The sequence below is a fragment of the Cyanistes caeruleus genome, chromosome 1 (genome assembly GCF_971803275.1).
Source record: "Cyanistes caeruleus chromosome 1, bCyaCae1.hap1.1, whole genome shotgun sequence".
Lineage (NCBI taxonomy): Eukaryota > Metazoa > Chordata > Aves > Passeriformes > Paridae > Cyanistes > Cyanistes caeruleus.
This window is the reverse complement of record NC_141701.1, coordinates 122,863,811-122,888,027: the sequence shown is the minus strand read 5'-3', so window position 1 is coordinate 122,888,027 and position 24,217 is coordinate 122,863,811. Positions and strand designations below refer to the sequence as shown.

Sequence of the window (24,217 nt, the reverse complement as noted above, 5' to 3'; positions counted from 1 at the left end):
CAACAATTATACCCAATCTGAAACATGTAAAAATGTTTATGAGCTACTAAGCAAGACACTTGCTAAAAGACGGGAAGACTCACCCAAAAGAAGAGCTTTTAATTAATTCTCAGTCTAAGATACCACAAATAAGTTACACTCCTTCACCTCACCAAATTTTGATGGTGTTCTTAGCGAAGCCAAACCTTAAAATTTTAAAGAATGACTTAATGCAAATATTCTTAGTAAAAGCATCTTACTCACATCCACAATTTAACTTGCACGTGTACACTGGAAGTCTAGTCTGGTCTTGTTAAATGTCCAAGGGTTTTTCTGTTCATCTTGATTGGTTTCACTCTTGTGAAATGTTGATTTATGAACTGGATTGGAAAGGGATATAGCTGAGTATCACCTTAATTTTTAATGGTCACACAGTACAGAACACCCTAGACATTCCCTTTCAGTTTCATAGTGAGGGAATTGCTCACCACTTGATGTGTTTTGGGTACTTTTTGATAAGCTGTTATACCTCAGGGCCTTTTTAATACCTAAGTTAGTTTCCAGCAAAAGCATGGAATTTCCAAAAGCTATTTCTCCACAGTATTAACCATACTAAAATACGTGTTAAATGGTTTACAGAATGTTACAGTGTTTTATGTATATTAGTTTACAGTTTTTTCAGTGTTTCTATTAGACTGGGGGAAAAAAAGAGAAAAAATGCTCATGTTTTTTCTCCTAGTGCTTTCACTAGGCACTATGTAAAGTAAGGAACCATGGGAAAGACAATTTTTCTTTTTCAGTGTGGTTTCCAAAACTGCGGCCCTCACAAAAATGACCTTTCTAATGATCTGTGTGATAAATATGCAAGTTTTCCCATCCAAAAATCCAGTAATTATTGTAAATTAGAGTATATATGAAGGGCATCATAGCCTTCATAGCCAGCAGACACCAATTCAAAACAGTGGCAGAGATGAAGCTGCAAGGCTAATGCATGTCTCTTTTTAGGGATAAAAATCTTAAAGATTTCAGCACCCCATCTCAAGTTTTATAAATTAAGCTTATAATGCAGGCACAGCACATTCTTTTGTCACCCCCATGACTTTCAGTAAATGTTTGTAATAACTCAGGAAGACAGTGATAACATAGGGAACGCTACATTTGAATGAAGAACTGCTCATATTCACTCCAGCAAGTCAGTCAAGCTGATAAATCATTTTTTGGTCTGTAGGATAAGAAGTAGATAATGAAGAAATGGAACAGCATGAGTAGATATAGCAAAAGCAATATAAAGACTGGTGAATATAACTACCATGCATCACCACTTCATTATATTTATTACCAGCGGGCAAGCACAGCAGTAACTAAAACATGGAGGTGTCTCAGAGATGCCTGATATTTTCCAGTATAAATTCAGGAATTCCCAATATAGTATCAGAATGATGACCAGTCTTTTAAAACCTTATTATAATGTTGATGCTTCCTTTGAGTAAACAGAGGGCAAGAATGTAAGTAAATACTGAAACTAAAGTTATGGATCAGTTTGAAGTGTATTGATCTGCCAGGGAAATGGTGCTGTGCTATTTCATTAGCCAGTCTGGACTTGGATCTGTCACATGTAACTCCATGACTTAACATCCAGCAATACCACTGAAACTGACTCAGTTCAAACTAAAATACAAACCAAAAGAAACTAATGAGATTCCTCTCCAGGTTGAAATATACTCAGACACAGCTCTGTTTCTAGTTTTGAGAAGTGAGATTTATTTTGAGAGTCACAAAAACCACTGCTTACCACAGCTGAGTTTTCATCTGTTTTGTTCCTTGAGCAAAAAATGACATTCAGGCCCAAATTCAAAACCTCTGTTTTCTAGCAGATTTACCTTTTTCTAACTTAACAAGTCCTTCACCAGTCTTGGAAACAACAATTTTATACATTTGTTTCAGAAAAGCACCTCTGAAAACAACACAAAATGGAAAGAATAAATACAATCGATCGAAGAAAAAAAAAATTAAATCCGTTAAAATGCAGCAGGAAACTCCCAAAGACTTTAGGTGGGAGATAGTTTTTTATGGTTTTTTTTTTTCTTTGATTGCTTAGAGAGCCAAGAATTGAACTCCCAACCTTTCCCTGGAAGGGGAGAAATAAAAGGTGACACTTTCTCTCCTGAGTAACAAAGAGATCTATCAAAAAGTTTGGAAATAAATGTGGCAGATTCCATTGACTAAAGTAGTTTTTACGCTATTTAAAACAGTATTAGGAAAAGAGAATTCTGGAGACTCTTGACCGCTACCAGAAAGGCTTAATGTGCGTTCAGAAAGGTGGGCGTCCTCTAGTTGAAGATACCAAGACTGGTAAGAAGGCCGTGAGAGGAAAGCAGCACTAGAGAAATGCGCGATCGTCCCGGGCTGTGATAGCCCAAGGGAACCGAATCACACACCACACAGCCCGTAACACCGCCTTTCTCCCTGTGCCGAACGCCGGGACGCGGTGGAAGCAGCGCGGTGCCGTCCCAGCCGCCTGTCCCCTCTCCAGCCCTCAGGGCCCCGCTGCCTCACCGCCGTCCCTCGCCTGCCAGGGCGGGCACGTGTGTCCGCTCCCCCGAGGGCTGACGGGGGCCACCGGCGGGAAGGGTTCCCAGGGCCGCGGAATAAATAACCCAGGGCTCGGCCGCCAGCCGGTCCCTCGGCGGGCCGGGGCAGCCGCAGCCCCGGGGCCCGGAGCGCGGCCCGGGCGCGCTCTGTGCCTGTGCCCGCCCGGGCTGTCCCCGGCGGCGGCGGCGCAGCGAGGCGCGGCCCGCCCGGCCCCCAGCGGCCGCGGCGGGGAGCGCTGCAGCCCGGCCGCCTCCCCCGCCTCCCCCCGCGCCGCGCCGAGCCGAGCGAGCCGCTATTTTTAGCAAATCCTCCCCGCGTCGCCACGGGCGGCGATCGCAGCGCGCAGCCCCGCGCCAGCTGCCGCCGCCGCCCCGCCCGCCCGCCGCGCACGGCACAGGCTCGCCCCGCCGGCGCGATGGCCACCTAATCGGCACCTCATCGGCACCCAGTCCGCACCTCATCGGCACCTCATCGGCACCCAGTCCGCACCTCATCGGCACCTCATCGCCGCCGCCGCAACTTTTCCTCGCCGCGCCGCGCCGCTCGTTCCCCCCCGGCTCCGGTGGAAGATGGCAGTTGGGGGAAGCGCTGGAAGTTGCAGCCCGCGAGCGAAGAGATAAGGCGGAGGAGCGGGAAGGTGAGTGGCACCGGCCGCTGCCCCTCCGCTCCGCCCCGCCCGGCTGCGGCGGGAGGCGAGGGCCGAGTGCCGGGCCGGCCGGTCCCGCCAGCCGGACGTTGTGCTCGACCTGCCGGGCCGGTATTTTTGGGACCTTCGGGAAGGTTTCGGGAAGTTGGACCGTGTGAGGGCTGGGAAGGTGGTGGGGGAGGGAGGACACGGCCGCCCGCGGCAAGTTTTACTTCGCGGGAGCGAGAGTGGCGGAGCAGCTCCCCGAGCGCTTGCCCTGCCGGGCGGGTGGTGCGTCTGTGGGTCCGGGGGATCCTCCGCGCCCCCCGCGTCCTGCGGCGCCGCGGCCGAGTCGCGGGTGCCGGCCGGAGAAGGGAGGCCGGGGCTCGGCGGGCCGTGCCAGCTCCCCGCGGTCGGTGGGGCCGCGGAGCTCCGGAGGGCGCCGGGGGAGCTGCCCCGTGGGGGCCGAACAGGTGGGCGACGCCGGGGCGCGCCCTCCCCGGGCACCGCCGCCGGGCCGGTGTCGGACTGCCCGGAGCAGGCGGCAGCCGGAGGGCGGGCGCGTCCCGTCCCGTCCCGGGAGCGGCTGGGTGGCCAGAATTTTGTATAATTGTATTTACGGTGGCAAAGCGGTGTGTACATCCCGGCAGCTTCCCGGTTGGTAGCCCAGGGCATGATGAAGGTAGTTCCCAGCAAAGGTACAGTTGCTTTGACTCATCTAAAATGTCTGAGTTTTGATATGAAATGGAACGTAATAGCAATCAGTAATCATTCATGCTTATCGCTCCTACAGAAAAAAGCAAGTATTACTCGTAATGCACAACATGCATATTCATCTTTGAATATCCACCCCGAGCCCACAGCAGTTTATATTTTTAAGTGCTCTGAGGAGGTCTAAACCCACAGTTAAACAACGTGAAAATTTAAGTGTAGACAAATATTTAATACAAGCTGATCTTTGAAAAAGAAGTAGTGAGGTGGACTGTGGAGACCTTTTGACAAATGAAAATGCATGAATGTGCTTTTTTGATGCAAAAGCTGTTGAGATTCCCTGTCACAAACAGCACAGAACAAGTGCTGACACAGAAACTGAGGAATTTTAAACATTTGTCTTTCAACATTGTCAGCTTTAGTTCCTTGACATTTTGTTTTCTGTGACAGAAAAATAGTTTTGTGGCAGTTATTCAGGATTTAATTTGCAAGCTCACTAAGGCCTGATGAGAACTTAAGAACACAAAAAGGAAGGTATTTCACATTAAGGTTTTTCAAATGTCCTACCCAAATGTCTTGTCCTACTTCTCAGTCCCCACACACCTGGTTCCACAGCAGCATCCCTGTATCTTCTATAGTTATCTTGTTGCTGAGTGTCTCTAAATTTTCTCTCGTGTCCAATACATTTCTATATCAGTGGCCTCAGCTCATAATATGTTTTGTTCCAGGAACACCTACTTTGTTCAGAAAGAGATGGCAGCTTGTTCTCTGTCATAACACCAGAGCAGTCTTGGAAGGCAGTTCCATCCCTTCATACATCCCTTAAGTTGCATTGTTATTTGTGTAAAATAGCTATGTCTCAACTGTACAGAATTTTCTACCATGAATGATGCAAATAATATATTTTATACTTTTATATATTTCATATATTTTAACACCTCTTTTTCATTGTCATGGCAAAGATGTGATCCAAAACATTGGGAATAAACATGTCATGGCTCCAGAGAAAAGCTGCAGTCAGTCATGTTTATGTACCACTGGTGCCAGTTTCTTCATATAAATATTGAAATAGCTGTCTTTTTAACAAAAATCTCGTTGTCAGTTCAGAATTCCAAAAAAGAGAAAAACATGCCATTATACTTCTTGGTGACCAACTTGATGCAAACACAGCACTGTAGTTAAGCCCACCCAAAGCACTGGTCTCAGCTTCAGATTCTTCTGCAAGTCTGTGTGAATGTGTAATACACCAAAATGTTTTGAATCTGACTTTAAAATGTTAGTTTTGAAAACAGTAGTGTTTAGTTTTCCATTAAATTGCTTTTCCACAAATGAAGCTTGGTCTACACAGCTAAATGTGAACAGTAATTTGTAAGCTGTTGTGTATCTTCAGTTCACCAGCATCTTCCTGCGCCCAGAGCAGTTTGAAAACAAAAGCAAAATAGTGTCTTCACTGTTGGAAGTCAGTACGTGCTTCATTTAGAGTAGTTGTTCCTACTAGAATTTATTTCTGTGAAAAGATAACACTATGCTTAAGTGGCACATGTATTTTATAATTTCTTGATAAAACATTGAAAAGAGTTATAAAAATGATATAAAAAGGATATACTTTCTAAAAAGCATGTGAAGTGGAAAATAATTTCCAGTTCTTCATCTCACTACCTGAAATAGCCCCATAGAGGTTGCTGGTAAAAATATTACTTGCATACTGAAAATACATATCAAATTTAAGTTTACCTGTCCTGAAAATTATATGAATCCTGATGGTACCTAAATGTAGTTGCAGTAGCTAGTTTCTTAGTATTCAACTGGTGCTTGGTAGGCTAAATGTGGCTTTGAAAGTAATCAAATCCTGTTGTGAATGATCAACTGTAACCAATGAAAAATGACAAAAGAGTTGGGATGTACTCTAATCATCTCCAAATTGGTAAATTAAACACATATTTACCTTATGTACTACTGTTGTTTTATATTCATCACTATTCAGACTAGCAAATTTAAGGCTACTTAGGGTGTGTGTGTTCAAACTGCAGGAGAAAGTACTTGTGGCTTGCAGCGTACTCAGCTGAACCGTTTAGCTGAGAGAGCTTAGTGCATCACAGGAGTGAGGCTTTTTCCCTTTTACAAAAGAGTTCTGGGCCACATTTCTTGAGGATCATATGCTGTGTCCTATAAGCATGCTGTTTACATGAACTTTCCGTATAAATTCAGATTAAAAGGAATGAGTATTCATCAGAGTTTTCCACTCTCTTCAAAAGTTAGAAAATGTTCTTTTAAGTTTCTGCAATTAAGTAGAAAGTACATAATACATCTGTTGAGTGAAATTAAAGATAGCTCTCGTGTAAAGACAGAACATTAGGCTATTCTATGATAAAACGTATTTGTCATGCTTCAAGGCTTCAGTAATGATTTCCAGATAAATAGGCAGAGAATGTTGCATTGCTGAATCACTTAAGGTTATAGTGTTTGTTAAAACTGATAGATGAGTAAGGCATTTTAGAGCTAGCATTACTTGATGAAATCACCTTTCATTTTCTCCTTCAGGTTTTAAGATTTTAAATGAGGATGATCATACATGACCGAAGAATTTTTTCCTTACTCAATGTAACTCGTGTAATGAATGTGTTTCGAATATCAGTGCGTGCTGGGTTAGACTATACTAGTGTTGAATTTATTGTTACAACTTTAATAACAAATTAAAAAGTTTATTGGTGCTGCTTATCTATAGCTTCATCTTCAAGCAGCAAAAAGATTACAGTGGAATAGTGCTTGACTACTGCTCAAAACTAATGTTTCAGTGCTTTGAGGCCAGCTTCGGCCTTTCCTGTGAGGACATACCAGCACTTCTCCATACCTCTTCATTTTTGTACTATATATATATGTATATGTGTGTATATATATATATATGTATATATATGTACAATAGAGTATAACTTTCTGCCAAAGAAGTTGATCAATGCAAAAAGTTAACATGAGTTCAAAAAAAGATCTAGACAAATTCCTAGATAAAAAAGCCCCAACCAAACATATCAAAGGCTAGAAAGCAGAGACATAATGCTTCTGAATGAGAATGTCCCTAACCAGCAAATATTCTGGAGGCTTCAGAGTATTTCAAGAAGGTACCATTCACATGGTTGCATTGCACTTCCTCACTTTTCCTTTTGCATTTGCTGTTGGGCATCTGGGGAAAAGGTGTTGGATTCTGAACAGGTCTTCGGTTTGGTTAGATCTTACTGTTCATGCATTCTTACCTGGTCAAGGTGGACGAGGTGATACGCAATTTAGACATTCCTTTTTGGGGATAAGTGACTGAAAACTTCCGTTACACAACCTTCAAGCAGATGTTTACTTGAATTAATTAGCATTAATTTAATGTATGATGTTGATTATGAGATGGAGAGGTAATAGGAAGCAAGTACTTGTTCTTACTTTCCAGTAATTTATTGTTAATGATATTTTTCAATATGATGTTAATGTTGGTCATTCACAAATAATGATACCTTGTTGAAATTTGTTTATGATATGTAGCAACTATCAGGGTGGTTTGTTTTAAATAACTTGCATAACTGTAAACTATTTTTGTTTAAGAAAATGAAATTCTTTTCAGTGAAGGTAGCTCAGAAGTGCCTGTAAGAAGATGACTGCTTACAGTATGTCTTTTATTTGTTCCTAGTTCCTCAGTTTTGGAGTTGAAGTTGATGGATTCTATATCTCTTCATTTAACTTCTGCTCTGAGATGCTCTGTCTTGTAGTTAACTTCTGTTCAAGATTCTAGAATGGATGCCTGTCAGTCTTGAGGCTTTATTCAAACTTGAGTGTGAATAAATTCTGGTTTAGTCTGAGCATGTATGAGCCTCTACCATCATGTTCATTGGCCACAGCTTTGGTTTCCATGCTCTTTTAACCTGCAAGAGAGGTGAAGACCTGGTCTAAGGAGTATTTTGAAAAGATGATGTCCATTGCACAAGAGAAATTGGCAGCCCTGAAGGATCCCAATCTTGTGTGCATACAATATATGTGAAGACTTGAGCCTGAACTTATTCATAAAAGAAGTGGTGCTGCACAGTGCCTTCCATTTGCAGCTGCCTTTCCATTGCAGCTCCGTCACCTTTCACCAAGGCTTCTAGGGCAGTGTTGCCTTCCTGTCCTCATGCTCTTGGTCCCGTACTGTTATTCTCATGGCCTTGTACCTCCATGTTGTGGTACTACTGTTACGTCAGGGAGGTGGTTGACATTGCTGTAAGAGTCAATTCACCAGCCTTTTCATGGATTGTTTTTTTGCAGCTTTTAGTTTGCATTAGGAGGAAGATAAGTATTTGCCCAGCGTTCCCCAATAATATATGCAAAACTTAACAGCCAGTTAGTTTGCAACACCAGCCTCTGATCAAAAACTACTTCATTCAGGGCTAATGGCATTGTAAGGGAGGACAGGCACTAGGGAGTTTGATTAGATCATGGGGAAATCTCTGTGGTTTCTGTGGGAAATGTAGTATGGTGCATCACCTGATACACTGGAAGGATGCTTAATGGGGAAACCCTGGAGGTTCTCTTCTTGACTAGCCACTGGAGCTTTCCCTTTCCTCTTTTCATTATGTCCTCTTGCTTTTCTAGTTACCTTTTCCCTTTTTAAATGTTTTTATTTCTCCCCCCGCCTTCTGTTTCCCCTAAAGAAACTTCTATTGTTGGCCTTGATGCTTGTCACCAGCTATCAACTCTGCAAGTAAATCAGGAAGGGGTATAGAGATGTTTACATACATGTAATGAGAAGTTTGTGTAAGTGTGCAAATAGATTTGTACATGGTCAATTTATACCTGTGTAAATAGAAATTATCTGATGACTTTCCTTGTTTTACTTCTTGGTCAAAGAGAAATCATACATCTGCTGAGTATTTATTTAGTCAGCCTGAATTTACTCTTCGGATTTATTTTCATGTGAGTATATCTCTATTCCACCAGATACCTCTTGTGTCCTTCTCAGTATCCTTTACAGTCTGAATTTAGATTTTTTTTCAGTAAATCAGAAAAATAGTCTGTGCCCACAGAAATCTCTTTATTGTGTTGTCCAAGGGTGGTAATATTCCACCTCATTTTTGAAAAATCTTCAGTGATATGTCCTAGGTTGTATTAAGCTCAATCTGAAAGTTTAATTTCCTGTTACTTTTTGTAATGCTCATGATTGCACTTAATCACAGTAGATGGAAGGGACCTGTTGGTCAAAATAGAGTCAACATAGAATTTAGACCCCGTTGTTTAGGGGTTTATTCAATTCTGCCTGGAAAAGCTCCAAGGAAAGCGATTCCACAACTTCTCTGAACTGTCATACCCAATACCTAGTTATTCTGATAGCGCTTTTTCTTCTTTATGTTGAATCATAGCCTCCCAGTTTCAATTAATGAGTATTTTCTCTCATTTTTGTGCCATGTGTGCCTGTGAAGACCTGGCTCCATCTTTTTGGAAGGGCTCCTCATAGTCACAGACAGGCTGGTGTTAGGTCCCTGCTAAGGCTGCCTCATCTTCAGGTGAACAGGTCCAGCTCTCTCAGCTTTCAACAGGGTGGGTCCTCCAGCTCTTTCCTACTTTGACAGACTCTGGAGGAAGCTTCATTCAGTTATTTGGAACACCAAGAGTGGATGCAATATTCCAGATGAGGTCTAGTGCTTGAGTAAAGTAGAAGAATGAAACTTCAAAATCTATCAACTAGTAAATAGCACCAAATTCCGACAGTCCAGGAATGAGACATTAGGCAGAACTTTACTGTCTTGTAACCATGAAATGAATTCAAGCTATTGTACGCTCTTAAGAATTCGTTATTGTAGCTTACATGAAAACAAAGTTAATTTGATATTTATTTTCAGGAAAGTTCTTGAATCATGGTGTTTTGGAGTAGGGAAATGTGATATTGGAGTTTTATTTTGAAGCACTTTCTATGCAATATTGTATCTCCTTTATAGAAGTGTATGAAGAAAATTATATGACACAGACATTCTGTATGTCTAGGAAATTAATTATACAAAATTTGGATTATTCAAGTTTTTGACAGTTGACATTAAGTCTCCAGGGTATCTAACTATTGAGCTAAACCTTGCTTTGACAAGAGGTGGGTGAACTGCAGGCATAAATGTAAGATTTCCAAGGAAAGAAAATCTAACCTAGCTCGAAATGAGAAATAAGCAGCATGCATATAGAAACTATTTGGTGCATAAAATGTGTCAATTATTCATATTTTCCTTGTTTCATAGATAGATAGCTCTTCAGTTGTTCATATATAGGTTAAAAATATAGGAATGTGTGGACAACATAAAATACATACAGTTGCCATTCTAATCTTCTGTGTTTCCCCTTTTGGCAGTCAATACAATCAACATTGATTAATGAGTCACACCACTGAGTTAAGCAGAATTTTGATATTTCATTTGGAGTTGAAGCTGTTTTAACTGGGATATAAATAATTACTCCATATATTCTCTGAAAACATATTATAAATTGAATGATCAGTGAGTTGAAATGGAAAATAATTTTCAATACCAAAAACAGACCATTGTCTTCTAATGTGAGTTACGTCTGCTCTCCTGACTGCCATAATCAGCACCAGGGATCTAGCTGGAGGTTGCTATAGGATTCTTTTTGGCCTCAGTGTACTCAGTTGTCCTTCCATAAAAAACGGAGCAGGTCGGAAGCAGCAGGGGACTGAAGTTGAATCTCATCCACAGAACAGAGTAAAGATATCATCAAGATGCAATCCTATGGCAGTCAGGACCACAGCCTACAAGAGTGAGTGGTTTGAGGGGGAATCCAAACCAAGGTTTGAATCAGAGAAAGGTATTTTCATTTGTAAATTGCATTTCTAGGTTTAATTTATGGGTACCCACTGTAGAACCAGCCTAGCAGTCCCTTCCTCTTGCATGGGTACATTCTGTGCTTGAAGGTGGATAGTCTGCACAGAATGCCAAGTACTGTCGAGCAGAGTGTAATGAAGATGAGAAAATCTTCTAGGGGTGCTAGCTCTCCTATTTCAAACATATTAGTCTCTTATGAAGACTGCGAATGAAGATATCACCTAAGAGAATATTAAACTGCTCTCAATATATCCAGGTTTCTTACTCAGAGTCTCTTGGAAGACGGTGAAGTGTTTATATTTATTCTATGCCATCACATACACCTTGTCTTCCACTCCATCTGGTTAAATGCTTTCACCCCTTCCGAAAAAAAAATTCTGGCATGAAAATGTGGTTAAATATTGTTATCTTTTAAACAGTTGGAACAAGAGTTCAAGGCTTCCTTTTGACTGGGAAAATTAAGTTAGTGAATTTTTTGTTAAAGAGGCTTTCTTCAGAAACTGGTGAGAAAAGGTACAGGTTTCATGTGATGAATGGGTGTGTAACCCTAGGTTTTTGTAGCATTTTGGTGAGATACATATGACTGGATCAGTATCAGCCTGTTAATGTGATGAGACTTCCTTTAGGGCTTCTGAGAGCTGATCAACCATTCTTCTTCCTTGCGCCAACGCACGTCATTTATACTGATCCAGATAATGAAGAAAATGCAGATTTCAAAATAAGGTGATAGGAAATGACATCTGAAAATTTGCTGAGGGTGACAATAATATCAGTATTAGGATCTTGATTGAAGAGGTCAAAGATTTTGCTTGTCTGTGAGTTTTGCAATTGACTATAAAGAGATCAGGATGTCACCTTTGCATGTGAAATTTTCACCTCTTTGTTGGGCTGTTTGTTGTTGAAAGAGATCTGCTTAAGAGGAAAGCTTGTGAAAGCCCTGTTCAAGGTTTAGATCTACTGAAAAGATGTGTGGAAGACTGTAGTATACTCATTTCCATCCCAGCCAGAGCAGAAATGGTACAGAGCATGGAATCTGGGATTTGAGCTAGTAGCAGTTGATCTTTAATTCGTTAGGGCAAACCACAAAAACTGATTAAATTTAGACAGGCAGTCAAAGCAGTGGAGGAGCTAGAAAAGTGTATAAAAGATAATTCCTGATTATTCTTTCCTGCCATCTTTTGCAAATTACCTTTAAAAAATTTCGCAGATTTTGGCATGTATTCTGGATACATTTTCCCTACATCGAGCTGTCTGCATGCTTCTATTCCCTCCATCACTACTTTTCCTTAGTGATGCCTAAATATAAGTTTGTAGCTTCTTCAGTATACTCTGATTACATGCAAACAGAGCATGCTGGTATGCGTAGGAGATTTTCCTGGGTGTCTGGCAAATGCAATCCTTTTTCTTTGGGCCACAGAGTAGCAACTGAGCTGCTTCCACAATTTCAGTGCAATTTTTCTGTGGTGTCTGTGTGCAGTGCCTGTGAGAAATCTGAAAGGGCTGATTTACTTTGTAGTGACCAGTTGAGTGTAATTTCTGACACAGCTTCACATTTACTTATCCTCAGAATGGTCATCCATACTTCTGGAGAGAGTTGCTGGGCTGTTGGTTGCCTGTGGAGTCTGTATACATCATTTTTCCTCCCCCTTTTTATTTCTATGGAGTGTTTGTATTGCTGTCTTTGTAAAAAGAGACTGAGCTAGGAGAGACAGCAGGAGACACAACTGAGAGTCTTTTTCAGTTGACATTTGGTCCATAATTTAGGTTTTATGCATAGAAATGTCAGCTTAAAAGACACTTCTGCATAGATAATGAAGCAACATAATAAATCCATTATCATGTTACAAGAAAAAAGATGCGGATTTTTTCCAGTGATTTCAGTCTAAGTATTTCAGGAGAGAGAATTAAAAAATACATATTTTTTGTATTTTAAGGTTATAAATATAATCAAAACAAATTAAAACTAAGCCACATTTAAAAAGTGTTTTAAATTCTGCTTACTTACTCTGATTGGGGGTGATTATCTTGCATGAAACTGATTAAGTATGTGATATGTAACCTAAAGTATTTTTCTTAAAACATCATAGGATTGCCTCATCTTTAGGTTACCATTGCTGTGTTATGTATATGATCATTTTATATTACTCACCTCTGTGAAAAATGGCACTATATATCTTCCTGGCCCACATATGTTGAAATCAATATGATGGAAAATACCAAATCTTTCATTTATGGTATGCAGTTGTATTCCAGAATGAATGGGAAAGGCACAGATAGGCCAGAACTGGGGTCTAATATATGTATACCTTTTTTTGTTCATAATTGGGTTTTAAGTCCAGCATCAGAACAGGACGTAAAGCAAAGCAAAGACAATTATTTTTTGCCCTTAAAGCAGTTACTGTATGTCGGTGCAATGATCCGTCAGATTTTCATACGCAGCCTGTTACCCTCGTGTCTACAGACTTTTCCCAGTAATGTTGCTGCTTCAGTCAGGCAAAGGAATAATTAACTATACTGATCTTAATGGAACTGTTATTGCTGACACATATCAAGGTAAAAAAAATGAAAATCTGACTTGTGTCAGGTTGGAAATGTGGTAGCTGTTGACTCAGTCTAATTATACTGAATTAAATCTAATTGCATATCGTCATCCAGTCCCCAGAATTTTAATAGTAATTGAATTCATGTAAAGTTAGAAGGGTGATTTAAAAAAAATAATGTCAATTCCATGGAACTTTCTTTGTAAAATTTAAATTCCTGGAAAAAACAAACACTATTTAAAGAAAATGACCATTTTGGTGAGGAAGTTTTTGTCAGAAAGCACTAATAAATAGGGGATTAACATGAATAGTAAATGTGTACCTCAATGTTTTTCACCTGTTTTATTTTTTTATCTATTTCAATAATTTACTATGTAATACTGAATTAGAGAAGTTTTATCATTTGTTATGAAAGAAGGTACTACTGCCAGTATTTCTGATTTAAAAGATGAGTGCTACAGCTGAATTCTCTATTTACCCTGGTATAGAATAATACCCTGGCATTACCAGAAGTAGGAATGTAGATACAATTTTTGTGTAGTAGATAGCTGAAGAAACAATCCTCTCTGAATGAGGATTTCATTTGGTTCTGCCAAATGTAAAATTTCATTTTACAGCTGATTAATTGTTTAAAGTGAAAGTAATGCTGTAATGCATATGGACAGACATAGCAGTTGGTGCTTGAAAACAGTTATGTTTCATTCTGCATCAGTCGTTAAAATTTGTATTGATTAGTTAATAAAACCAGAGCTGCCAGAAGAAATAAAGGGTAGGTTAAGCAAGAAAAAAATGTCCTTTTTCAATTTGCAGTAGATGAGGAGTCTCTTTAGTTTAGTAATTGCAATGTTATTGAATGCTGTGGTTCTCATTTCCTAATAGTAATAAACTGGAATTCTGTCATTTCACTTTACACTGATTTTTCTTCTGCAGTGCATCTGAAAATTAATAGAAGATTTGCCTATTTTATTACAGTTCTGCAAAAAAGGGAGGAGAAATAAAAAATTGCATGTGAGGATAAAGCCAGGAAAATCTTAATGATTTAAGTGGAAGTGTTTCTGGGAAGCAAGTGAAGCTTTGGACTTGCATATAAAGGCTAACACAGACAATTGGATGAGGCAAGTTCATCTTGGCTGATGGCAGCTAGGAATCACTGTCTCTAATAGAGAAGTATCATCTGAGAGCAGTGGGAAGTGAATATGCAATTGAAAAACTCTCTATCTCCACCCTGCCTGTCATACCAAAACCTTTGGTACCCGTAGAAGAAAACATCCCTTTCACATAGCTATGAGATCTATCATGAGAGAGAAAAATAGTGAAAGACCTAATAAAAACAGTCTCAAAATGAAAAATAAATATCCAAACAAAAGAAAAAAAAGACATTTTTGTTACTTGAATACCCATATGCTAACTGTGCTGAAAATGTATACAATATACAGACTTGAATAATTTATGCTTGGATAGACAACTACATCAAATAATAGCAAAGCCTGATTATTTCTTGTTTATTTTGAAGGCCCACTCTATTTTGGTGCTGAGTTCCTGATTAGAAGGAATCATCTTTCATGTTCCAATGGAAATAAATTAGTTTTAATATTATAATAGAATGTATTCACTGTTTAGTGCATAATTCCTGGAACAAGAAAGCATCAACAGGAGAGCTTTCCGTTCTGTGTAAGGTTGTAAAATCTGCCATTTTGTTGTAGAATGGGATGTGTTTTCCCTTTTTTCTTGTTACTGGCCCACAGAAGGTAATTGCAGCTTTTGTATATAAGCATTGGGAACAGTTTGGATAACTGAATTGAATAACTGAAGTAAAGAAGCTGGAAGAAGGCACATTCAACACTTCATTTTTTGGAATAGTGAGGTAGAGAGAAGCTGTGCCCTCACCTATAACAGAGAGCTAAACTCTCCATTCCTCTCTACAATAATTTGAAATGCAGTCAATTTTAATCTGCTGTTTCAGCAGCATGATTCATGCAGAAGGAATGTTTGTTTCTTATTCAGATTTCAGTAACTCTAGTTACTATGTCCAGTGGGCATAAATTCTATTTAGATAAAGTGGAGTACTGTGGCTGTGGTTAAGACATAGAATTCTACGCATGGTTGTTCATAAAAGTCGGGATTCGTTTTCCTGCACCGAGAACTGTTAGATGCCACTCTAAAATAATGAATCTGAGTTTATTTGTGGGAAATTGAGCTTGATTGTAGCACCAAGCTCCTATGTGTACGCCATTATCTCCTGTAGATGCTCAGGTCTACATCCCAAGCTATGACATCTTCCTGTAGGCTCATCTAGATGGCTAAGCATTTTTAAGCATGCAAGGTGCTGGCTATATTTTCCAGCATTCCAATTAATTTTCTACTTATTTTCTTTCTTCTTCCAAGTACTGCATTGCACCATATGCTGTGGAGAAGTGCATTCCAAGGTATCTATCTGTGTCCATTGTCTCTTAAATCCAATGTGAAATATCTGGTTAAAACAGTGATGAAAGGAAACATGTTGCCCAGAGAGCACAGCTGGCTGTTATTTTGGCCTGGTGATGATGAAGCCATGGGTAATCACAATGGTATTGCCTGTGCACAATAAGGGGACAACACCGAGCCAGTATTGATACAGTCTGTGCTGCTACAAGACCTTCCAATGCATGGTGGTGCTTCCTTTTTGTGAGTAAGGATCTTCTTCCTTACATTTTTTCCCAAAGCTTTTTCCCACTCCCTGTGGGATGAGTTCCAATGAGTCGCACAGCTCTAAAGAGAAAGTCGTCTACCAACCATGGACAAGTCTTAGCTTAATTTTTTTCCTCTTGCTGGCCTGGATGATGCAGAATTTTGGATTACAAGCCTCTTAGTGATTCAGAATCAAGCAGGACAAAGGCAGAAGGAAAAAAAAAAGCGCTTCTTTTCAAGAGACAAGTACTGCTATGCTTGGCACCCAAATTACAAAAACCTGCTGGAAAAGTGTATTCTTCCCAGTTGTAAAACATGCACCAACCACCATTCAGCCTGCCACTTCTAGTGCTTCTTGTGTAATTTTTATGGAAGTCCAGTGACAGGACATGTTTTTTTGTAGCCAACCTTTGATGGCAGGAAGGAGATGACAACCAAAGAAACCCTGTCTTGACTGACTGGAAACAATAAAGCTTTGAGCAGCATCCTGCCATTGCTCAGCATGCAAGTGGCTACTAGCTCACAGCACACAGTTCTGGACAAGCCAAGTATAAAACTTGGAGACAATGAGAGGCATGAGTGCCTTCTCAAGTGTCTTCCGTACTTGGTGCTCCATCCTTCACCTTTTATTGCTGAAGGATGCTTAAGTAGCATGAGTATGTGTTCCTAGCGTGGACAGTTAGAAGTTTTGGCCAGGTCCTGCCCATGTTATGCATTCAAAACCAGCTAGAATTCCTATTTAGTCCTCAAGTCTCTGTTTCTCCAGGTCAATAACTTCCCACATGAGTCTGATCCTTTTCCTGCTCATGACCAGGAGAATAGGTCTAAACAATGTCTGAGGTGCTTAAGGAAAAGTGAGCAGGTGTTTAGAGACAGTATTTGTGATGTTTGGCTTGCAGACTGAAATATACACTGAATAGGAGACCTAGAGAGGAAAATAATTTGAAGCATCTTTGTAATGCATCATCCTTATTGTGTTTATTTCTAGACTGAACTGAATAAGTGGCTTGAGACACTCAAGTTTCCTCCTTCACCCTGGAGTGGACACTTGAAATGAACAGTTGTGTGCTCTCTTTGTTCATGACAATGCTGCTTCTCTTGATAATCTGTCCCAGTCATCGCCAGGAGAGAGCTGACATGGCAACACCAGAAGTGGGATGGTTGTGCTTGGTTTGAAATCAAGCCTGGGTGTCCTGCAGTGTAAGAAGTTTTTCAGTTTCTCCTTTCTTAAGTAGCTAAGTATCTACTGAGTGACAGCAGTGTGAGTAGAGAACAAGAATGTTTGGAGAGCTGGGGTCTCTACAGCTGTACTCAGGAGGCCATGGTGGTACCTGAATGCAGGGCTTAGTTGCCTATCTTGCATGGTGGAATTACAAGTCATTAATTTCCTCTTATCTTGCAGCTGGGGAAAGCTTGTGTCTTTTCCTCCTGTCAGGTACAGGTGGTATGATAGATCTGAATTCCCCTAATCTCAGGGCTGGCAATAGGGCAGTATACATAGCCTGTCACATCTGGTTTTTATTCTGATGAATCAAATTAAGTTACTTGTACAAGTATCTCACCTAAAATTTTGGCATTTCTGAGATTATTTTCATGTTGGAGCAAACTGGGCAGTGATGAGTGGAAAGGGACTGCTCTGACTTCTTCAGGTGTCAGCTTCCATGTTTTACTGGTTCTGTAGCAAATATTTAAAAAAGCTTGTGTCGTCTAGGTAGAGTATATATATATTTATCCTTCAATTTCCTTTTTGCCCAGCTGACAAAAATTAGTGGCTGTAGACACAAATTTGATCTAGTTCCTCCTTAGTATCTTTGGGGAAATCAGTGTGATCCAGGAAGCTTGACTGATGGCTCTGTGAATTTGTTTCTAGGCTGTGCCTCAGGTGTAGGTCTGGAAGAAAGTCCTGAGGCAGGAAGAGGTTATCTGAAAGTAATTCTGGTGCTTCACTGGAGGTGACCCTAGGGTACATTACGAGGGTTTGTGGCAGCTTCTCCAAGTTCTTCATGGAAGGGGGCAGGTGTTACATGAAGTGCTCCCAATTTCTGAATACTGAACTTTAATAAACTTTGGTTTAGAATGTTTCCTTCTTCTGGAACACCTGGTATTATTCATGATCCTGATGTATGACCATGAAATCTTACTATTAGCAGAATTATAAATCCACATGAGGCCTTCCAAATGTGGTTACATGTGGCTTCCAGACTTCCCCTTGCTATATAATCTGCTGTACCCTGACTTGTGCTAAGGGATTTCCTTTAGAAATGAAATGGCTGTTTGTCTCATTTGCATACACGGCCTTTGGTAGAGGCTTGTTAAGGGGAGGGTGAAGTATGATGGCTTGGGAATGTGGCAACAAACTTTTTAAATCTTGTTCCTTGAATATTTTTTTCTAGAAAGTTGCCTTTTAAGTGATATGTATTTCTTCTTGAATTGAACATTTGAGAATTTAGGAGAACACAAATATTTGACAGGTGCTATGTAAAGTCTAACATCCATGAGAACATCAGTGAATAACTCGTTAATATCACTGCTGCTTCTCTGTAGCTCTAAGGGGGTGTACACTGCTGTCTTGAAGAGATCACTTCTTTTCTTTGTTCAGAGTGATAACAAGTAATCCTTTCTCCCGTGGCATTTATGAATCCCTTCTGTCGGCTGTAATTTAGATTTGATACACCATCAAATGCTGATATGCAGGTTCTAATATTCAAAAAGACCATGATTTAGCCTCTAAAAATGGCATAGATAAGTAACAGCACAAAGCTTTCTGGGCTTAAGTCAGACTTATGCATCTAAATAATTTAAGACTCTTCTTAACTATTTTCTTAGATATATAGGAGAAAATTCACCTACAGTTTCTAGGAAATTATCAGTAAGCATATAACCAGATTAAAAAGAGAAGTGCCACTTTACCTCTTTCCTCCAAGTGAACTTTTAATTTTCTGGATGAATGCTTTTTCCAAAGTACAACTTCTGTCTTTCAAATTCCTTTTTCTAACTACCTGTTTTAGAAAGTATCTTTCTCCCAACTCATTTCTCCTTTGTGTTGTGTAGTTTCTTGAATGGATTGTAAAAGAGCTCATGCTGTGGTCACTGTTCCCTAGAGCAATTTCCACAGCATTTTGCCTTTATATCACAGTTGTTTCTCTGATGAGTTGTTGCACCAAGTAGAATTACTTTTTCAGTATTTGTGGCTTAAATACTCAGAGATTTCACTTTTCTTCTTGGGTGCTCCACAAAGCCATGAAGAGTGTTTTTTTCCTCAGAATTAGTAAACCCAGTATTTTCTGTAAAACTGTTTAGATATCTACAGTTTTGAATACTGCACCTTTTGCACTTGATTTATAAAATCACAGATTTATGAAATGGTAAGGGTTGGAAGGAACCTTAAAGATCATCTGTTCCAACCCCCCTGCCATGGAGAGGGACTCCTTCCATTAGAACAGGTTACACAGAGCCCCATGCAGCCTGGCCTTGAGCACTTCCAGGGCTAGAGCATCTAAAACTTCTCTGGGCAGCCTGTTCCAGTGCCTCACCACTCTCACAGTAAAGAATTTCATCCTAGTATCTAATGTAAACCTATACTCTGTCAGTTTGAACCCATTCCCTGTTGTCCTGTCATTACATGCTCTTGGGAAAAGTCCCTCTCCATCTTTTTCATGGGCTCCCTTCAGGCACTGGAAGGCCACAATTAGGTTACTCCAAACCCTTCTCCAGGCTGAACAATCCCAATTCTCCCAGCCTTTCCTTAAAAGGAGTTGTCTTCTATCCTTCTAATCATCTTCTTGGCCCTCCTCTGGATTCGTTCCAACAGATCAATGTCTTCGCTGTGCTGAGCATCCCAGAACTGACTTGCAGTATCCCGGCATTTCAGGTGGGATCTCATGAGAGTGGAGTAAAGGGGAAGTATCACTTCCACTGACATGCTGGCAATGCTGCTTTGGATTGATTTCACAGGCCTTTAAATGGAACTCCCTTCTTGCTAAGATACATGTCATACCTGTTAAAAATCAAATTAATGCAATTCAAAGTAACAGTCTCTGTAGTAAAGTATGCCTAAAACTGTGTGCAGCAAAGCCAGTTTTGCTAAATAAAAATGTTAAGCTGTTTTTTATTAAAGTGTGTGGTGAAAAGTATCATATACATTATTATAATACATGCATGCAATATTTTTGAATACAATGTGTATGTACAGAACTTAATTTCTTCTCTGCACAACTTATGTTTGTGTATTTTTCACATTTATTTTAAATGCTCACATAGAGGAAAGGTGTCATACACCTACCACCAGCATATTGTATGCAGTAAACAAGTTATAGCCAGTAACTAAATTTCTTATATCCTGTGAGTTGATGTTATCAGAAATAAACATGTGTGCTAAATCTAGGCATATGCTTTGAGATTTGATCCTTTAAAATTTCTGTTTCATAATTTAGATCTCAGTCCTGCTCAGCATATACTGAAGTAACACAAAGCCAAACTAAAGGCTGGTGCCTTTCAAAGTACCCATGGCAGACATTAGACTTCAGCTCTCTGTAGAGCTAGAACTGTACCTGCCTAAATTTAAAGATGCTTACCCTGTTGTTTTTGATCTTTTCCTGACAGTTTGATTATAGTGGTAACCTTTGAAGACTTACTCAGTGATTTTTTTTTTTTTAAATATAGAGAGATTAAATGCATTTTCTCTAATAGTCTTGATAGAAAGTGAGTAGTCTAGCTCAAAGCAAAGATTGCACAGTTTGAGAATTATATCTGTGTCTTCAAACTACAAAGACCTGTTGAAGAGAACAATGATGACATATGTCTAGATGGAAAGCTCTTAGATTTACTTTCTGAATTTCAGTTTTCTTTTATGCTTTTTCTTTTGGTGCAAGTGATGAATGTGACTCATGTGAGATGAAGGAACCCTTTTAATATTCGTAGGTTTCAACAACAGTGTAAGTATAGCAGTCAACAACAAAAAAAACGCATAGATGGGGAAAAGCAAATCTTAACATTTGGTGACAGCAGTGGGCAGTGCAGAAGTGAGAGGATTTTAAAAAATCAGAATAACAAATTGGCAGCCAGAAAGCACATCTAAAGGGGGCCATCTTAGTCAAATTCTTAGCAAATAAATAGATGGACAGATATCTAAAACTGTATTAGAAGAAAAGAAAAAATTATGTGAATATACAGATTTTCTCCTTTGCCATAGATGCACATAGGTTTACATAGATAACCAGGCAAAATATTATGGTTGAAAGAGATTAGAGAAGCCCAGGTAGAAAATGGTGCAAGATGAATGCCTGGGACACTCAACAGTTTGGATATATATCATCTATGAATGGAAATGTACCAGTAAAGAGAGGAATTAAGGAAAGATGTTAAAGCTTGGAGGAACATAAATACTAAAATTAATTGATTGTGTATAATATTTAAGTTTTTTCTTTTAGAAAGCAGAGCTGTAGCTTTAAATGCTACTTTTTCAGGATGAAGGTTTTACTCTGGCCAGGAAACAGTAATAGTAAGAATTTTTCATCCAAGCAGCTGCTGTAGTCTGTACTTCACTTTCTTTGGCAGATACTGACATTTAACTGTGACTTCTGTGCCTAAACATAGGTAGCAAAAACCTCTTCATTTCAAGGAAAGGGTATCTTTCTCACTGACAGTACTAGCAGATATTCTGGACTTGAAAAAGACCAAGAAATCCTATCATTTTTCTTTCTGAACATCATACCTAATTTCCTTTCTATATGTGGTACATTATGAAAAAAACTCCATGTTTTGGATACCAGTATCAGGAGGAAAGACAACGCACTTCCTGGGTCTTGGCACACTGACTATTTTTTTTTTTATCTATGTGTGAAGATCTTTTATTTTTGTTAAGGTCAGAATAAAAACAACGTGAAACTTGGAAAGAGATGATAAATACTGTTCCTTTTTTTTTTATTGTCCAGCATTTGAACTGTGTCATTATATCTTGTTTTATTAATATTTAATAAAAATGTTATTCAATGGAAGCAGAAGGACATTCCTATAGATTTCAGCAGTACTGAATTTTTATTATTGTGTTGATAAATATATTTGACACTTTCCTCCTGCTGAAATGGAAATGTTTACTATCTTTTTCTATTTAAACTTAAAAAAAGTACATGAACTGAGGGTTCTTTGGTTTGCCTACTTCATGAGTTAGTTGCCTTGCAGGTCATTATTTTATTTTTTATTTTTCCTGTTCCCCTTGCCCCAAGCTGATGGTGACATACTTAAATTTATTTCTGAATGGAAGTTCTGCTTTTCTGTAAATCATTTCAATTTTTACTTACTGGTTATTTTCCTTGCCTCTTTATCGTAATAATTGGTTATTTTAGCTGAAGGCATCTCTTGGGGTAAAGTTCAGTTCCTTACATCATCTTGTGGCAGCCTAGCAAATTCTCTTAACCCTTTCCTCTTCTGTCTCCTGTTCTGTTTCTCAGCTTCTGGGCAATTTTTTCTTGACTGTCTGTAACTGGATCTTTTACCTGCCTCTGAGAAACTGGTCTACTAAAAAAGAGGGGTTGAATCTGTAACATGCCAGTTTTATAAGGCTTTGTCAGTTATACTTAGAGGGAGGCTTCTTTTTGATTTTCCTAGGCACTGAAAAAAACCCAAAAACTTTGCAAGATGATTAAACTGAACGGTATCCATGGACTAGTGCAGTGCATGTGCTGCATAGCTGCAGTATTGTACAGCTCTCTTTTAGCCCTTAAAAGTGAAAAGGCCGTGTGCTGTTAACTTTCATCTGGATAGGTTCTGTTATGTGCTTATGGAGTTTCTCATAGCAGTGCAGAAAAACAATAACTAACTGATAAGGCTTTTCTTTGCTTCATGTTAGTAGCTGTTTTATCAATATTTAGCTGTTTTGCCAGTATTAAATCTCAAGCCAACATCTATAACAGCTTCAAATTTTTAGTGGAAGCATCAACTAGTTTTTCTTTTAATATATTCAAAAATGTATGTAACTGTAGCTTAGAATCATTGAATGGTTTGGGTTGGAAGGGAATCTTGAACATCGCTTGTTTCCAGCCTCTGTGACATGGACAGGGACATCTTTCAGAAGATCAGGTTGCTCAAAGCCCCATCCAGCCTGAATTTGATCACTTCAGTGCTGGGGCATCCACAACCCCCCTGGACAACCTCTTCCATTAGATTCATCATAAAGAATTTCTTCTTTATGTCCAACCTACCCTCTTTCGGTTTCAAACCATTGCCCATGCCCTGTCACTACATGTCTTGGTATAAAGCTTCTCTGATCTTCCATATAAGTCTCCCTTGTATATACTGAAGGCCTGCAGTAAGGTCTCTCTTAACTTGTATGTGGTAATACCAATTCTCTGAAGCCAATTCTTCATTTTACTGGGAAGTCAGGTTGAGAGCTAGTGCCAAAGTAACTGAATGCTCAATAATTTTCTCTCTGTAGGGAAGTAGGAGGTGACTTTTTACTATTATTTTAGTTTCAGTTTTACTGCATCACTCATTTTCTTATAACTGATATAATAACCAGAAAAATCTGCATTCACAAATGTTGGATATTGCTTCCTAGACTTATTCAATATTTTTCTAGTTTAGAGATCCTTGGAAATAAAGCTACATTTGCTTGGTTGCTGTTTTTGGAGCCTGAAATGACCTGAGATTTGGCGCAGGCAAAATTTGAGTGGGTTTTGAAAGGAGGTGACGTGACTGCACTCATTTTTTGGGAAGCCTCATCCGGTTTTATACAGGCTATTTTAGCCAGAAGTTTACAGTTAGGGATTTTTATGTTCACGGGAAAAGTAGCTTCTTCCAGCTTTGGGACAGTGGAGCTGTTCTATAATGAATTGCTTTAAGCTCAAATTTTATATTGCCAATGAAGCATAGCTGAGCAAAGAGCTTTTTTATTCTTAATGTCATCTTTATTAAATAAATAGTTTTAATTATTTAGTAACTAATTAGGTTAGGCATTTTTTTACTTGGTATGGCACAATTTTTTTTTTCTGTTTTGCGTTCTTTCAAATTTTGTGTTAGGTTTTATTTTGTGCACTCTGTTTAGACAAATCTAACCATGAGGATGTTCATGTGTTCTAAAGTCAAGAGAAATTTAATTACCATGCTATTAAGGTTTAAAAATAAAATAAAAATTATAATAGTATCTTTATACTAAGTAAAAAAAAACCCTGGTTATACTGGAAAATATTTCAATGTGATGTTTATTTACCAGTCTGTGGTATGGCATGCATAATGTCCTCAAGCATAATGATGCAGCTTGTGTTGAAGTTGTT

General features: G+C 39.3%; 2 protein-coding genes across 22 annotated transcripts in view; one reads left to right on the top strand and one right to left on the bottom strand.

Annotated features, from left to right (window-relative positions):
* SNX13 (sorting nexin 13) overlaps positions 1-3,489 on the bottom strand; it is a 114,123-nt gene extending 110,634 nt beyond the window's left edge. Inside the window, exons 1-2 of one of the 2 annotated variants that reach the window (XM_086855093.1) lie at positions 3,028-3,489; positions 244-359 (exon numbers count right to left, since the gene is read on the bottom strand). Coding sequence is in view for 1 of the 2 variants with exons in the window: in XM_086855119.1 (XP_086711245.1) it covers positions 3,028-3,065 (38 nt within the window). In the remaining variant the exon portion in view is untranslated. The remainder of the gene's footprint in view (positions 1-243; positions 360-3,027) is intronic. The other variant, XM_086855119.1, reaches the window with a different exon arrangement.
* Positions 2,771-24,217, top strand: part of HDAC9 (histone deacetylase 9) — a 452,700-nt gene continuing 431,253 nt past the window's right edge. For all 20 annotated transcript variants that reach the window (XM_086854892.1, XM_086854888.1, XM_086854879.1 and 17 more), the window contains exon 1: positions 2,771-3,208. The gene's annotated coding sequence lies outside the window, so the exon portion shown is untranslated. The remainder of the gene's footprint in view (positions 3,209-24,217) is intronic.